This window comes from Heptranchias perlo, chromosome 30, assembly GCF_035084215.1.
Source record: "Heptranchias perlo isolate sHepPer1 chromosome 30, sHepPer1.hap1, whole genome shotgun sequence".
Lineage (NCBI taxonomy): Eukaryota > Metazoa > Chordata > Chondrichthyes > Hexanchiformes > Hexanchidae > Heptranchias > Heptranchias perlo.
The window spans coordinates 1800450-1818995 of NC_090354.1; the positions used below are offsets into that span (position 1 = coordinate 1800450).

The following is an 18546-nucleotide window of genomic DNA, read 5'->3' on the forward strand; positions in this document are numbered from 1 at the left end:
CCACAACCATACATCAATCACAGCCGTGCTGTTGTGTGAGAGGAAAACACAGGAGGAAGAGGGACCCTGGCTGGTCACACACCTCAGTGGATATAAATGCATCATCAGGTGTGCCACACAAAGCCAGGAATAGCCCGGGCTCGTGCATAGTTAATAGATCTAAGTTAGGATGATCGTAGGAGTGCTACATTAATCTCAGAGCCTCTGGGTTAGGGAGAATGGAGGGGGCGGGGGATTTCAGCCACAGTTCCTTTTCATGGTCACTACCCTTTGACCCCTACTGGAGAGTTGCTCACCTGGACATCAGGTGAAATTAGAACAAGCTCAGTTGTGATGTCCCAAGCAGCTGAATACCCTGGCAACGTTATTTAAGGGCACACATTCAGAATGGTCACTTGACTGAGGTACTGGGGGGGCTGTTGTTACCTGTGGAACCTGAACCCCAACATGAGTTACTTCTAAAGAGGAAGAGAGGTTAAAATAATGGGCCAGATTTTGCTGTGAAAATAATGGCGAGGCTAACGGGGCTCACCATTATTTCTGTGCAAATAGTAGAGCAACTTCCGGTGACCGCACACACACAGATAAACGCGGAAATCCGGAAGTTGCTGTTCCAGGTGTGACCCTCCTCCGTATGCTGCGCCAAGCAGCATCTCGCCGGCTGGCTCGCCATCAAATGGATGGAACGGCGTGAAGTTCCTGCAGTGGCCTAATGCATATGAACTAATCTCGCCAAAAAAAAGGTACGTCAAGTCATTTTAAGTCTAAGCACCTGTTAGCAGCGTGGTAAGTCTTAATTAATGCCAAACAATCTATCTGGCACTGAAAATTAATTTTTACAAGTATGGAGTCTCATTCCTTCAGATTTTAATTGGTGTTGGGCATTTAAAAAAAATTCCGTCACTTAATTCAATATTCTTGACCCTCTCTTTACTTCGCTTTCTGAACCTGATTTGACACTGAATTCACTATTCTAACTTACACTTCGTGGTTCAGTCTCTGCGTGGCTTGTTAACATGCTTCAATCTAATTGGATAAGGGGATACACAGTTGCTTGCTCTGTTCACACAGATTCCAGATGCCCTGTTGAGGGCGCGGCATTGAACTGAGTGTCCGATGAGAGGAACTTGCCGTGCAAAAGCCCATGAGAAGTCTACGGGCAAGTGCAAGTCTACCAAACGTTGGGCCCAGTTCGTTCACCGCTCACAGGAGAATCCGGCCCATTGGCTGAAAGATTTTAAAAAGCGTGAAGTGACTCATGTTGGGGTGTAGGTTCCACGGGGAATGGCAGCCCCCCAGTATCAAAGTTGCTGCCTGGTATGAGGAACAACAAACATCCACACAAGTTCAAAGTCAGTAGCCTCCTGACTGGCTTCTTTGTGGGGCTTGGCCCTTGCTTACTGAGTGTACTTCTGCCACATTTTCAAGCACTACAACTTCCTCCTAAGCACAGGTTTTCAAACTGTCACTTGATTAAATTGGTGCCAAAAATGAATGTTTATGTTTTAAATAACAGGACGAATTTTTCATTTTGCTACTGGTACGACAGTAAAGTGACCTTCAACCCGGGTCACTGTAAAAGCCATTACATTTCCTACATCCCCTCAGTGCAATGAGCTACAAGAAGGTACCCAGAGACATTGGCCCGCCGTTTAGTAGACTTGCACTTGCCCATAGACATCTCATGGGCTTTTGCACGGCAAGTTCCTCTCATCGGGCACTCAATTCAATGCCACGCCCTCAACAGGGCATCTGGGACCTGTGTGAACAGAGCAAGCAACTGTGTATCCCCTTAACCAGATTAAATAAGAAGAAATTGGTGCTTTTTTGTTAGAACACTGCAGTTTACAAAGTGATATAATAAGTGTTCAAAATTATAAAAAAGGATGGGACAGGGTAGGTAGAAACAGACTGTTTCCATTAGTTGAAGAGTGTAAAACGAGGGGCCATAGATACAAGGTTAAATGTATGAGATTTAGTGTATGTTGCAAGGAAAAAAATTTACATTGGCAGTTTCCATTATAAATGTGGATTTAGGAATTTATTATGGGAAAAGTTGACAGGAAATGCGCAAAGATGCAAGATTTTAATTAATTAATTAACAGATAATTTTTAAAACTCTAATTGCAAAGGACAAAATGAGCCCCACGATATGCATTCACTACACACCTGGTGAACCATGAGTGACTGCACCTGCCGCTTCAGAACCTGCATTCGTGCTGTTGTCACCACAGAACGGACGTCTGGGACTACGCTCTCACTCAGAATCTCACTAATCAAACGATGGTTTCTCTGGAAACGTGCCGCAGAGATGTGCTTCATTGAAAAGCCATCATCGTAATCTGTGATGGTTAGGAAAGAAAAAAAGTCAGGAGAATGCAGACGCAAAGAAATCAGACCAATAACTTGTTAGAAGCTTTTTGCCTCCTGACAGAGCTGAAGTTTAGATTAATGTGGCTAAGAACAGTCATGTATTCGGTATCTGTCCTATATATTTAAAATCTTCAACTACTCTACTGTAGTGAACAGAAGCCAGCAAGCATACAATAAGCCTGAGGCCATGGCAGTTTAATACATCAGTGTAAAATGTACAGCTAAGCCTGATTTCATTCTTATGCAGTAACAGCAAACGGTTGGGTGCAATGAAGTAATTCCCTTGCTTTCTCCCTCCAGGATATTCCAAACCAGAAAGGCAAGGCGCTGAACTGCTCCATGTTCTCATTGTGTCACTCTTCAACCAGCCACATGGAGATTAATAAGGAAAGGTATGGTTGTAACACAGAGCTGGTCAAAAGCATCTGTGAATCAGATAGTGAAGTGGCTTGTAGCACTTTGTGCTGCTGTTTGAACAGAAATATCCACTGGTGATTAAAGGTGCTGCTACCTCTAAAAATTTGCTTGGGAAAGAGTGTTGATGTTTTATTACGGTCACGTTGAAATACGTGGCACATGCACTGTACTCATGCGGATATGAAACACAATTAATGCTGTGGTCAAAAATACAGGTAGTGTTTAATCAAATGTTGGAACAACAAAATTATTGTTCTGGGATATTTTAATTGTCCACTTATCAATTGGGACAGAGAGGGAGCAAATGGAGAAAAGGGAATGCAATTCCTGCAATGTGTTCAGGACTCCTTCCTCAAGCAGTATATTAGTCAGCCTACAAGAGCGGAGGTGTTGCTAGATCTGGTTCTGAGTAATGAGCTAAACGTGGTTAAGCACCGTGGGAATAGTGGTTACGACATAATGAGGTTTAAGGTCCAACTAGAAAGAAAAAAAGTCAACCTAATGATTAGAATACAGATTAGATTAGGGTAGATTTTAGATAGATGAGTGGCGAGCTAGCTGAGGGGAGGTGATAGCAGAAATTGGCACTCAGGACTGTACAGCAACAGTGGAATGTTTTTAAAATGGATTGCAAAGGTACAGAATAAGTATATTCTATTAAAAAAGGAATCTACTTGTGGTTTCAGGATAACAGAGATAAATAAAGTTAGAAACCAACTGAAAAAAAGCTTATAAAAATAGCGAAAAGACTAAAAGGGAGTATGAGAAATTAAGAAAAGAGGTTAAAAGAAAAATTTTAGTTAGGCTAAAGGAAGGCAAATCACAACGGCTCGGTGGGATAGATCCTAGGGTCCAGAGAGTAACGAAGGAGGAAATTGCCGAGGCCCTGGAAATTATATTTCAGGGCTTTATAGAGTGTGGATGTGGGCTAGAGGACTGCAGAGTGGCCACTGTTAAAAAGGTAAAGCTAATTGCAGCAGTTAGTTTAACATCTATGCTGGGGAAATTTTATAGTCTTTAATTAAGGATGAAATTACCATGTTTCTAGAGAAAATATTTAAGAGTAGCCAGCGCGGATTGTGCATGACAAACTTCCTCAAAAAGTTTTATGAGGTGACATATGCAGTGGATTGACTTTAGGAAAGCCTTTAACAAGGTACCACATGGGAGGTTATTGGAGAAGATTAAGGGGTGTGTAATATGGGGAGGATAGAAAACTGGATAAAAATTAGTTAAAAAGATTAAAAAAAGAAGTGAGTTAATAGCAGTTTTTCAGAGTGGTTGGAAGTGGGTAGTGGTATCGCATGGGGTCACGTCTGTTCACAGTGTACATCAAAGATTTGGATACAGGCCCAGAGGGCATAGTGTTAAATTTGCAGATGATACCAAAATAGGAGGTATGGTTAATTCTTTAGAAGACCAAAGGAAGCTGCAAAGGGATATTGACAAGATGGTGGAATAGGCTAAAAAAAGTGGCAAATGGGATTCAATGTCAGCAAGTGTGAGGTGATACATTTTGGTAATGATACCATGAATGGGAGTAGGCTCCATGCTGTGGAAAGGCAGAGGGATTTGGGGGGGGGGACAGGTTCAAAGGGCACTAAAGGTTGATACAACCGTTAAAAAAAAGCTAATGGAATTCTAGGTTTTATCTCAAGAGGTACAGAACATAAAAGTCAGCAGTAATGATGAGCCTGTATAAAACCGTAACAAGACAAGATCTCAGTTAGAATACTCTGTTCTGTATTTAGCTCCACACTATAGGAAGGAAGTTGAGGCTATAGAGAGGGTTCCATGCAGATTCACTAGGATGCTGACTGGTATGATGAGATACAGACATGAAGAAAAATTGGATCTTTTTTCATTAGAACGACGCAATTACTGGGAGATATGATAGAAGTGTTTAAAATTATGAGAGGATGAGACAGAGTAGATAGAAGCAGACTCTTCAGTAAATGAGGGATCTAGAATGAGGGGCCATAGATACAAGATTAAATGTAAGAGATTTAGAACCGAGAACAGGAGAAACTTCTTCACACAGAGTTGTGAGGCTGTGGGATTCACTTCCAGGGTTAGTGGTTGAGGTAGAAACTATGTCAACATTAAAGATTAGATTGGATAGGTGGATGAAGGAAAAGGGGGTTGAACGGATATGGGGACAGGGAGGGTAAATGTGATCGGGACTATTTGCTTGCGTGGAGGGTAAATGCCAACATGCCGAATGGCCTGTTTCGATGTTGTAACTACTATGTATAGATCATAGAATCTAACAGCACAGAAGGAGGCCATTCGGCCCATCATGCCTGTGCTGGCTCTCTGAAAGAGATATCCAATTAGTCCCACTCCCCTGCTCTTTCCGCACGGCCCTGCAATTTTCTCCGCTTCAAGTATTTATCCAATTCCCTTTTGAAAGTTACTACTGAATCTGCTTCCACCGCCTTTCCAGGCAGTATATTCCAAATCACTAACTTCACGCAGTTTGATTGCATCAAGTGAAATTGCATCAAGTGAAATTGCGTGATCGACACTATAAATAAAAAGGGAGAGGCCCGAGGGCAGGGCAGTACAGGACAATGAATGAAGAATATTTTTGTGTGAAAAATAATTACCAGCTGACAGTGTACCATGTAATCTTGTTAAATTCCGCTGACATCAACAAAACTGAAAATACTAAAGTTAACAAACAATCCCAATCTACAACTTACATTGAGTCTACAGCACAGAAACAGGCCATTCGGCCCAACAGATCCATGCCAGCATTAATGATCCACACGAGCCTCCTCCCTCCCTACTTCATTTAACCCTATCAACATATCCTTCTCTTCCTTTCTCCCTCATGTACTTATCTAGCTTCCCCTTAAATGCCTCAACTACTCCTTGTGGTAGCAAGTTCCACATCCTAACCACTCTCTGGGTAAAGAAGTTTCTCCTGAATTCCCTATTGGATTTATTAGCAACTATTTTATATTTATGACATCTAGTTTTGGACTCAGTCACAAGTGGAAACATTTTCTCTACGTCTACCCTATCATTATCTTAAAGACCTCAATCAGGTCACCCCTCAGCCTTCTCTTTTCTAAAGAAAAGAGTCCCAGCCTGTTCAGACTTTCCTGATAAGGACATCCTCTCATCCTTGTGAATCTTTTTTGCACCCTCTCCAATGCCTCTATATCCTTTCTATAATAAGTGCACAATACTCCAAGTGTGATCTAGCCAAGGTTCCATACAAATTTAACATAACTTCTTTGCTTTTCAATTCGATCCCTCTAGAAATGAACCCCAGTGCTTGATTTGCCTTTTTTTATGGCCTTATTAATCTGCGTCGCTACTTTTAGTGATTCGTGTAACTGTACCCCTAGATCCCTTTGCTCTTCTATCCCGTTTAGACTCTTATTATTCAAGCAGTATGTGGCCTCCTTATTCTTCACCAAAATGCACCACCTCACACTTATCTATACTGAAATTCATTTGCCAATTACACGCCCATTCGGCAAGTTTATTAATGCCCTTTTGCATTCTTCCTTTGTATTAACTACACTTCCCAACTTGGTGTCGTCCGCAAATTTTGAAATTGCACTTCTGATTCCTGAATCCAAATCGTTGATTTAAATTGTGAACAAGTGGTCCCAGCACCAATCCCTGTGGAACACCACTTCCCATCTTTTGCCAGTCTGGGTCACTACCTTTAACCCCTACTCTCTGTTTTCTGTTTTGTAGCCAGCTTGCTATCCATTCTGCTCCCTGTCCACTGACTCCACATGCTCTGACCTTAGCCATGAGTCTACAATGCGGTACCTTATCGAAAGCCTTTTGAAAATTCAAATATATTATATTTACTCTGTTACTTCAAAGAATTCAATGAGGTTGGTCAAGCAAAAAGGGGGAGATACAAGTCGCCTAAACCTGGGACAGCAGCAGGCCTGAGGATCATGGAGAATAAACTGCCTGAGACATCTGCTAGAGTGAGTTTGTAAGTCAAACTACAAAAATCCTCTGATTCTGAACCTTTCCTTTCGTTGGGGAATGCAATACATACATGTTATATAAAAGTCCATCAAGAAAGGGCAGTACAGAGTCATAAGATACAAGTTTATTCCTTGCACAGCAAACTCCCCATCTCTGTCCCCACTGTGCTTATCAGGAAGGCCTTAAACAGAGGTCAGGCACAGTTCTTATTTGGCGAAATTAATGATTGGGTGACTTCAGTTTATATCCACACACACATTTTTTAGTGGTGAGTTCAGGAACAATTAAAGAGCAGAAATCTACCTTCACGCTTGGACAGTGAATGGTGCATGGCACAGGGGACTATTGATTAAAAAGAAAAGCTTTTTGGGGTTGGAGGGGGGGAATGAAAATAAATATTCAGGAACCTGAAAAATTCAATTTTACACTCATACTACGGCATTCAAAGTGGCAGATACAGTAACGCAAGTAACGCCTCTCGTGCATCCCCTCTCCCTTCATTCCACCACTGGTGGTTAGGGATAGGGTTACGCTGCATTAGGGTTAGCTACTCCAGCCGGGGATCAAATCTAGGATCTTCCTGGTTTGTATGTCTCAGTATCAATATCAAACCATGTGGTGCACCTACTACCATCAGATGACCAGAAATTCTTACACAAGGGTCCCTGTCCAAACCTCCGGAAGGCATTGTTAGCTATTGTGATGGAAAGCAGTGCTATTGGTGCAAAAGCATTAAATAGGATTTGTACACAGCAACAGAAATAAAGCAGGAAAAACGTAGAGGACAGAGGCACTGTTTATACAGCATGGCTCCAGGGGGACAGAAATCTGATGGCCTCATGGCTGTCCTGGAATTTCCTCACAGACCCTCAGAACCTAAAGACCTCGGCTTGAAAACTTATTTTTTAAATTAAATGCACAAAAAAAGGAATCACACGATTGTTCCAATAAAATCTAAATCAGACTGTATATACCATTCGCCAAATGCATCTTTGGCCCCAAGAAAATTGTAACTTGCTGTTTGCACTTAGCCTCAAGAATGAAGGGAGGGGCAGCCGGTTACAGGAAACACTTGAAATTATTACTGAGGTTATCAAGACATAAAAATCAGTATATGTCGCATCACTTCCTCAGCTAATTTTTGCTCCTGAAAGCACTGACATCTTGGGGCACCTACAGTGCTCTGGTACTTTGCTCAAGTGGCTATTTGACTAAGGATGGAACCACAGTCAAGCACAATCCAGTCTGCTTGCACTTTTCCAACAGAAGTGGCTTCATCATGATCAGGAGCAGCAACCCAGCCCAAGGGCACCTGTACAGCAACTGTCGTAGTTAAGCTGCTACTCCAGCTGAGATCGGTCAAATCTGCACCAGCCAGGAATCAAATCTGGGATCTTCCTGGTCTGTGTGGGTCAGTAACACACCATGCGATGCACTTACTACTGTCAGAACACCAGATATTCTCCGTATAGATTTGTGTCCTTTATACTACACCCTCACAATACAGATCATTAAAAGGGTTGCCCCAAAGGCTCAGCAAGCTAATCCAGTGAGTGATTGGGGAATACAAATAAGGTCGCAACCAGGGCCAATCTCTGGTCTATGCTGAGTTAGCCTTTTTAAAAATTTGTTCTCAGGATGAATGTGATGCTGGCAAGGTGGCATTTATTGCCCATCCCTTGTTGCCCTGAGAAGGTGGTGGTGGGCCTACCTCTTGAATTACTATAGTTCTTGTGATGATGGTGCTCCCACAAAAGGTGTAAGGTAGGAAATTCCAGGACAGTAACCCCAGTGATAATGAAGGAACAGCAATGTATGTTCAAGTCGGGTTTGTGTGAGACTTAGGAGGGGAACTTGTAGGTAATGGTGTTCCCACAATATTGGTGCAGCTTCTCTCAGTGGTAGAGGTTGCAGGGAAGGGAATTGCTGTCAAAGTAACCTTGATGAGTTGCTGTAGATCGTACATACTGCAGCCACAGTGAGTCAGCGATGGAGGGGGTGGATATTGAACCGGGTGACAGGGGTGCCAATTAAGCGAACTGCTCTATCCTGGATGGTGTCGAGCTTCTTTGGTGTTGTTGAGGCTACACTCATCCAGGCAAGTGGTCGGTATCCCATCACACTCCTGACTTAAGCCTTTACCTGGCAAACAGGCTATGAGAGCTGAAGAGATGAGCCACTCATCACAGAGAATCCAGCCTCTGTCCTGCTCTTTGCAGCTAAGGTGTTGATACGGCTAGCCCAGTTAAGCTTAAGGTCAATGGTGACCCTCAAGATGTTGATGGTGGGGTACTCAGCAATGGTGGTGTTACTGAAGGTCAAGAGAAGACGGCTGGGCTTTCTCTTGTTCAAGATGGTCATTACCTGGCACTCATGTGGGACAAATGTTACCTGTCAGCCCAAGTCTGCATGTTATCCAAGTCCTGCAATAGGCTGGTATTGGCTGTTACATCAGAGGAGTGGTGGCTGGAGCTGAACACACACTGTCAGCAATCAGCCCCACTTCTAACCTGATGATGGAGGCAGGTATCACCGATACTTTATATGCATATATTTTTTTTTTTACTTTGCGTAAGTTACACCCCGGAGGACAGAACATTTTCACAATCTACAATACAGACTTCAGGCATTACCCTATAAAGCCTTAATCTGATAGAAAGCTGGGGAAAATCTCTGATCTGGATTTGCAGTTTAGATTTGTAGATTTAACCAAAAACAGCTGTAACAATTTTCACTGGCAGATTACAGCATTACTGCGGATGTTATATACAAGGTCCAGACAGGTTGGCTAGAAAGTTTAACATATCTGTTGGAGTTTTTAAGGGATGTATAAGTAAGCCTATACGATGATGTGACCATCTAAACTTCTTATCCAAATTCACAAAAGTATTAATTTTTTAATTGTGGCAAGTGAGTGACCCTGGGTAAAAAATACAGAAAAAAAATCTAAATCAGCAGTGGGAAATAAATCATGGGTCTGATTGGTCAGGTTAACAAGTAAACCTAATTATAGCGAGAATCCTCAAATTGCAGGCTGAAACTTCATACTTGAATCAAGGGAGGAGCTTGTACTAGACGTGCATGAGAACCTCACACTCACTGCTAATCATTATGGATCCATGTTCACCCTTAAGTTTGTTAGCTGGTTTACACAAACTATTTTTGTTACTTTTCATTGTTATGGCCAGGACAGGTGACGTGGTAAGTGAAAGTCTACAAGAGCAGAATTGGACACTATCTACGTACACAGGCTATGGCAGTGCAGAGCTCTCTATAGGCCCGTGCTTACCATCTGGGTCCTCGGCCGGCTGGATGCTCATGTAAGGTTCTCCTTTCTCTATCCGTGACTGCCGTTGGCGACTCTCTTCCTCAAGGGCTGCCTCAGCCCGACTTTTCGCATTGACATAGGCGAGATACGCAGGAGAGTTGTGATATGCTTTCATAGCTTCATTGTACTCGATCTGAAAGTAGAAGCAAATACGAGGACATAAAGTGGGAACAAGCAATTGCATCCTGTCTTTTTTGCCAAAGTACAGCAACCAATTCCTCTCAAAACCATGTTTTTCTCCTCCAAGGTCATGTACTAATCTCCCAGTAGAGGAGAAGAGGGGATAACCTGTGAGCAGATCTCGTCTGGTCTATGACCATCTCTGGGAGGTGCACAGCAGTGGCTTGGCAATTCTCCCAACGGTCCCTCCCTTCCTATAAGGTTCCCGGCTAGCCTTCGCACGACTGAGATCAGTAATTCACTGTGTGGGGAATCATCGGCATGAAAACTCATATCCTAGCACCTTTCGCTGCAAGACACACTCAGACTTGCTGTTTCGCCATGATGCCCCAGCCTACACTTTCATCAAGGAATATTTTCAGCACAATGGGCTTGTTCAGTTACACAGAATCAAGACTTTTTGCAAAATATTCTTAATATCCAAACACTGACAAGTACTGCGAACAAATAGCTTGATCATCAAAATAACTCTACACACCGAGACATGCATTGGGGTGACATCTGCAGGTGCAAAAGAACACACTTCTGTAATATTCAGATCAACGAAAGCTTGAATGTGTTTGCAAGGTGCTTTCCACATAATTCTCGGTATCTACATTTGTGAAATGTTGTCAAGCAGTGGAAAAGTTTTAAGTTTCAAGTTTCAAGAGCCTAGATTAAACTAGTTCAATTAGAACTAGCAAAATGGTTTCTCTTTTGCTTCAGTCCAGCCATTTGGCTTCAAACTGGCAAAATGGCCTGATCCTATAGCAAAAATAAAACAAAGGAAAAATGTAAAGTTTTGAAGACCAGCATAAATCATAGATAATAGGGAACTCCTGCTTTACTACAACATCTCCTGGGTCAAGGGCAAGTGAGGAACTTTCAAGTCTGAAGAAGGATCAACTGAATTTTCTATAAAGGTCTTAGTTTGAAGAAAAACAATAACTTAACATTTTCATACAGTTTATTCTCGGAGTTAACTACTTTACAAAAGTTTCTGTCCACTCTCCCCACGACCGTGACAGCAATCTCTGAACTTCTGCCGCAAGTGGATTGCACTCTACGTGCTCGCAGATACTAAACTCTGGATCAACAAGGATTGATATTTTCTACAGCAACCAGGAAAAAAAAAACGTAACATTTCAACCATGTGTTTATAGCAAAACATATTGCACTTTTACAAAATTTTGTAAGAGGGATTGCCTGGAATCGCTTAGAAAATGAGAACATAGGCCATTCACTGTTAGAACAGGAGTTCAAACCAGCCCAGACTGATGGGTTGAAAGTCATCTCTCTTTCAGGTGACCATACATGGAATGAGATTGGGACACGGATTCACAGAACAAAGCTGCCCATGACTGAGCAGAAGCTGGCAATCTCACTCAAAAGGATGGCTGGGAAACTGAAATGCAATGAAATGATGGGACAGTGTAGAGGGAGCTTTACTCTGTACGTAACCCATACTGCCCTTGCCCTGGGAGTGTTTGATGCGACAGTGTAAAGGGAGCTTTACTCTGTATCTAACCCGTGCTGTACCTTGCCTGGGAGTGTTTGATGGGACAGTGTAGAGGGAGTTTTACTCTGTATCTAACCCGTGCTGTACCTGCCCTGGGACATTGAGGTGAGAAAATGTTCCATTTCCCAGTGCTGATATCCCTCAAGTCAACAAGGACAAAAATTCCACCCCATAACAACGTAAAAAGAAAACAAACCAACATGTTTGACACTAACAACCGGATGCACTTTATTTTGTCACTGAAACCCGTTTACTGAAAGGAATCCTGCTCCTGCTGTTTTACCTTCTCTGCTTCATAGTCATTCAGATACTCCTGCTTTTCCTCATCTGTGAGATCCCGCCACATTCCACCAATGATTTTCCCTATTTCCCACAGCTTCAGATCAGGATTGGAGGCCTTAACCTGGTCCCATACCTAAAACATAATAAGGAGACTTGTTTACAGAGCTAATACAGTAATAAAATGATCACACTGTCAACTGGACAGTTTATGGGTATAGTACGATCAACACCCGAATGTATTTAGAATCATAGAATCTTACAGCACAGGAGACCATTCAGCCCATCGTGCCTGTGCCGGCTCTTTGAAAGAGCTGTCCAATTTAGTCCCACACCCCAGCTTTTTCCCCATAAGCCTACAAATGATTCCTCTTCAAGTACATGTCCAACTGCCTTTTGACAGTTCCTATAGTATCTGCTTCCACTACCCTTTCAGGCAGTGCATTCCAGATCTTAACAACCCTGTGTGTGAAAAAATTTCTCCTCATTTCCCCTCTAGTTCTTTAGCCAATTATTTAAAATCTATGACCTCTAGTTACTGACCCACTTGCCAGAGGAAACAGTTTTTCCCTACTTGCTCTATCAAAACCCCTCATTTTGAATACCTCCATCAGATCTCCCCATAACCTTCTCTGCTCTAAAAACAATCCCAATCTCTCCACATAACTGAAGTCCTTCATCCCTGGTATCATCCTGATAAACCTCCTCTGTACCCTCTCCAAGGCCTTGACATCTTTCCTAAAGTGTGGTGCCCAGATCTGTACACAATACTTCAGATGAGGCCTAACCAGTGATTTGTAAAGGTTTAGCATGACTTCCTTGTTTTTGTATTCAATGCCCCTATTTACAAAGCTGAATACGCTTTCTTAACCGCCTTATCAACTTGCCCTACCACCTTCAAAGATTTGTGAATATGCCCCCCCCCCCAGGTCCCTCTGCTCTTGCGCCCCCTCAAAACAGGACCATTTACATCATACTGCCTCTCCATGTTGTTCCTCCCAAAGTGCATCACTTCACACTTATCTGCATTAAATTGCATCTGTCACGTGTCTGCCCATTTCACCAGTGTGCCTCCGTCCTCCTGAAGTCTGCTACTATTCTCCTCACTATTTACTACGTTACCAAGTCATCCACAAACTTCAAAATTGTATTCCCTATACCCAAGTCCAGGTCATTTATATATAACAATATATACTTACTACAGTTAGGCATTAAAGAGGGAGTCCTGTGATTAGTACTCCTACAAATCATACAGTTTAAAAAAAAATTTTTTAAATATATGTATTTATTTAAGCTACAACTGTTGGTGACATCATCGGTGGAAACTGGCTGGGAAGAGTTAGTATGTCTGAGAATGTGAGGGAGTCGAAGTCACACACGGACGCAAATGGAATGGCACAATGATTGCTGAATGGCAGCATGCCAGTAGAGTAAATTCAGCCCATAACACGGTCGGACTCAGTAACTCATCGAAATTAATTACTAGCAAAAGAGTTTAAATAAGAATAGAAAGAGGAGAAAGGGGGCACTTGTTAAAGCAGATCACAACCTTTATTAAAGACGTTAATATTTTTTTTAAAAGTTGCACCAATGGGAAGACTTATTTTTAAATTAGCCGAGAACAAGTTACTGACTGGAAGTCCAGCTGGTTTATAAAAAGATTTCCCTTTAGGAACATGTTACAGCCTCCACCTAATGCAAGACTTCAGATGTTTATATATAACAATGGATACCATGGCGGGGGGGGGCGGAGCGGGAGCGGGAGCAGGTGCGGGTACAGTCTGTAATGTAATCCCATTCCTTGCTAGACCTCTATGCAGTGAAAGGCTAATGGTACATTTGTGAACACCCTTTATCAGTTGGCTTGAGCAATTAGGCTGGTCTCAGCCAGGTGAGCGAATGCTGAAACACATGCCGTGATACAATCCTGCAGATACTGTACCTTTCTGCTGTAGCGCATGTAGGGCATCAAGGGCTTGTCTGGAGGCTTCGGAGGCTTTGGAATAGTGATGCCCGAGGATGTCTGCAGGCAAACAGAAACATGTCATGTTATCTTGCACTTTAAAGAGAAAAACATTCTTTAACATCAAACTGTCAACAGTCTGAAATAAAATCTTAAGATTGATGACAACAGGGATGCCACCTGCATCCAGATGGGATCGGCATGTGTACAGTTTTGGTCTCCTTATTTAAGGAAGGATATACTTGCCTTAGAGGCGGTGCAACGGAGGGTTGTCCTATGAGATGAGGTTGAGTAGAATGGGCCAATACTCTCTGGAGTTTAGAAGAATGAGAGGTGATCTCATTGAAACATATAAGATTCCGAGGGGGCTTGACAGGGTAGATGCTGAGAGATTGTTTACCCTGGCTGGAGATTCTAGAACTAGAAGGCATAGTCGCAGGAAAAGGGGTCGGCCATTTAAGACTGAGGAGGAATTTCTTCACTCAGAGGTTGTGAATCTTTGGAATTCTCTACCCCAGAGGTCTGTGGATGCTTTGTCGTTGAGTATATTCAAGGCTGAGATAGAAGATTTTTGGACTCTCAGGGAATCAAGGGATATGGGGATTGGGCAGGAAAGTGGAGTTGAGGTCGAAGATCAGACATTATCTGATTGAATGGCGGAGCAGGCTCGAGGGGCCGTATGGCCTACTCCTGCTCCTATTTCTTATGTTCTTATGTTTGTTTTGAAATATATAGCTTAAGGCCTAAACTTTGGTCACTATGGATAAGACAAATCAAGGATTGAAAACTGAGGTTCTTTTAGGGAGTTGGTATTGAGTGGTATTGAGGATGTTGAATCCACCCAAATATCAATGTAAAAGACTGCTGGGAAAACTGTGCTGTTTAAATAAGTATTTTCTACCACAGAATGGAGCTTTGAAAGGAGCCTTAGCAAACAGGGTATCTGTACGTGAAGTGAGGAGAGACAGTAAAGCTGTGTACCCATTCTGTCACATGCAATAAAATCATATGCAAGCAAGGCATTTGTCAAACACTTCAACATTAAGATAATTGGAAATAAAGGTTTGGGAAGTGACTGCCTTGCAGTTACAGATGGCAAGTGCTATTCTGCATCTTATGCCAATCAAGATTTGGGCTAATTCATGTTGTTCCAGAAAACTAAGCTCAAAGTGGAACAAGCACTGCAATGTCCTGTTACCTAACCAGCAATTCTAAAGGCATCGAATTAAATAGCAGGCTGTACCATAGCTCAGACCTAAATGTTTTCATACACTCAGGTGCTAGACTGGAACTGCCTGTACTTTCTGTCAATCAGAGCCTCCCCAAGGCTCCTAAAAATACTCAGTGATATTTTAAACAGGGTTGCAGCAACTCCCAAAGAACTGAGTCCTTTGATGTTGAACTAAACAAATTTACTCCAGGATTTCAGCATTTTAAAACCTGAATAATTTCATCTGAATCTGTTTCTAGGGATTGTGTGGGTGGAGATGTGGGTGTGCACGTGTACATGGATGAAAACTGTCTATATCTTTGACCAGTTGAATTTGACTGTCTACTGTTAGCAAGGCTGAGTTGTATATGGCAATAGTTTACATTAAACCTCAAAGAGGACAATTTAATTAGACTGACCATTAATACAAATTTCACCATGGGTAATATCGCTCAAGTGATCTATGAACACAGAGAATTTCAACAGACAGCAGTCCGCAACACCCAGCCTCTGTGCTAAGTTAAGGCAATCTCCCAATGCAGTGTTCACCTCTAAACTAACAGCTGGGACCAACACTGGGTCACAAATAGGTGGGCTTCAAGGCAGCAAGGAATCACAATCAGAATTCTGGTTATCTGAAGGTGAACTCGAAGCTCTCTTGATTTGGTTTGGGGGAATAGTACGCACTTCAAAGCTATGGATACCAGGAGTCCAAATGTAATAAATAATTTAATTTTGCCCCTTTAAAGCTGTGCTTATTTATCTCACGAGGTAGTGTGACAGTTTGAAAATTCACTACAATTGTCTCATTGATCTAGACTTTAGATAATGGACGTAGGTAGCGAAATGCAGCAGACACTGAATACATTGGTTTGCACTATTTATCAAAACATTGTTCTGGGATGGAAAGGGAGGGAGAGGGAAAGACTGGCAGAGAAAGCAAATTTCATTTCACTGGGAAGATAGTTTTTTTTTAAAAAGCTGCATTAGTGAGAAACTCGGAGTGAAAATGCTATCGTCAGTAAGATTATTGTAAAAATGTATAATTCAATACATGCCACTCCTAGAAGATGTTTCATTGTACCTCAACTATATTTCTGTTATAAGTTACAGATCAAATGGGATGTTTCAAGGTCTTGAATCATTTAACCTTTTCACCAGCCGGTTGTACACCTGCAGACACTCCTAGAATGGCACTAACTTTTGTTTCTGCAAAGCAATCTCAATTGTAATTTAATTTCATTAAAGTTCTTTTTGGATCGTAACCGTTGTGTAGTACGCAAAATGCTGCACCTTCAAAATGAAAATAAAAATACGAAGCTTGCTCTGCTGGCAAACACTGGTTAATGTCGTCCTGAGCACAATTTCATTCAAACCTGAAGTTACATGGGCTTGTACCGGTGAAAGAGTTGGGGGATGTGTCCGAAAAACAAGCGTGCGCTCACACTCTCACACACACACATACACACTCACGCCAAAAAAACATTCCAGTTTTGATGCAAAAGAGTGAACAGACTTCGAACCGTCCAACGCCTGTTTTTCAAGAGGAGTTTCTCACTGCTAAATAAATGGAACTTATTTTATTTAAACGAGAAACAAATCCCCTTCACCCTCCTATTCAATTCTTATTTTAAGTGAAACCCACCCACTTCCATCTAAAAGGATGGATATTTGGAATATTTTTATTTTTTTTCGGACACATTCCCTGAACTGCTGGCCTGTCAATGGTGCTATCATGATCCTATAGGTTTAGAAGTTTGATACTTACCTTCTCCCTGCCAATTACACTGGAAGCACGAGGAGTTCCGTTGTGGAATGGGGCTGTGGGGCCGCAAGAATCCTATTTATAAACACAAGTCATGTATTTTGTTACGTAGAAAAGAAATGGACAATAAATCACGTTGATAAAAGGGCATTTGATAACAATACCTAATAAATCTAGTTAGATCACTTCATTTCATAACTCAACTTTGTTACCATCCACTTGCTTGATTCCAAATTATTTTAAAATGTGTAGGTGGCAAGAGTTGCCATCAAATGGTTTGATATAACGAGAGAGAGTAATCAAAGCTCGAACACGGTATTCTCAATTAGCAACAACAATGAATGATCAACTACTCCTGTGCATTAAAGGGCGTCCGTGATTAGAAGTGCAACACTCCATAAAGCCTTTACAATCCTGATGCACTAGAAAAATAGTATATAAGAGGGAGCCGCTCTGAAGGGAGTAACATGAAGTTAAAGATTGCTCAGGCTAATCCAGTATTGCTGTGCGCAAGCCATTCAGGGCTCTGCCATTTTAGAATCCATTACTTCCCTTTCCCCATTTGGTCACACTCCCTTAAATGGTAACCAGCCTGGCAAGTGGGAGCGAGATAACTACGAACAATTAAACTGTCATACAGCCTGCCTCTTTGTTATCAAAGACCACCATTGTTTCAGGAGTTGGAAACCACAATAGCTACCAGGTTAAAATCCCTAAACGTATTAGCCTTTACACATACAGTAAAAGTGTTACACACACTCACGCAGGTGATAAGCGCTTTTATATCACCAATGTCTGCACCAGAGATAGAGGGAAAAAAAGACTTAAATAGCTCTCTACTTGCCCAGCAAGATTTATTTTTCTTCCTTGAAACTGTTACTTGTACTTTAAGCACAGGAAATCATTCATAAAAAGGGTTAAAAAGCATCTTTACTACAGACAGGAGCTGGACAAGGAGGCAGGGTAAGGCTGCATCAGTCCATGGAGGATCAGACACAGCAGAAAAAGCAGCAAAGAAGCACTGAAGCTACAAGGAGAAACATAACGATGTGACTCATAAGTTGGCAGTTGTTTTTTTTCATCCTCACCAAACGTACAGAATAGCCGAGCTGCTCCTTGAATCACTCAAGGTGTTTAAGGGCACTTTCCTCAAACGTCATCAGGATTTACCTTTTACTGCAGCACACAGTTATTATTCCGATGGGTTTTGAGATCAAGAAGTAATTGTAGGGTTTGTACAAAAACTCAAAAACAGGCACTTCCTTCTTCTATTGAAAGAAATGGACAAGTTCAATCTCTCACCCAGGGAAAATTGTAAACAATTTTACAACACCAAGTTATAGTCCAGCAATTTTATTTTAAATTCACAAGCTTTCGGAGGCTTCCTCCTTCGTCAGGTGAACGATGTGAAAAAAAAAGACAGCCATTTCTCAGTTATCTCTCAAGCACTCCCATCTTTCAGTGTGGATTATGCCGATTTCTTATAAACCAACTTCAATCATCATGGCTGGAAAAATGAAGGCCACCAGGATCCAAAAGAAAGTCGCCCGCTTTAAAACCCATTCTT

At 41.9% G+C, this 18546-nt stretch overlaps 1 protein-coding gene across 3 annotated transcripts in view; it reads right to left on the reverse strand.

Moving 5' to 3' along the window:
* Positions 1 to 18546, reverse strand: part of smarce1 (SWI/SNF related, matrix associated, actin dependent regulator of chromatin, subfamily e, member 1) — a 63319-nt gene that overhangs the window by 11243 nt on the left and 33530 nt on the right. For all 3 annotated transcript variants that reach the window (XM_067969326.1, XM_067969327.1, XM_067969325.1), the window contains 5 exons: positions 16983 to 17054; positions 13984 to 14064; positions 12046 to 12177; positions 10046 to 10217; positions 2170 to 2342 (listed from right to left, as the gene is read on the reverse strand). In XM_067969326.1, coding sequence (XP_067825427.1) covers positions 2170 to 2342; positions 10046 to 10217; positions 12046 to 12177; positions 13984 to 14064; positions 16983 to 17054 — 630 coding nt within the window. The remainder of the gene's footprint in view (positions 1 to 2169; positions 2343 to 10045; positions 10218 to 12045; positions 12178 to 13983; positions 14065 to 16982; positions 17055 to 18546) is intronic.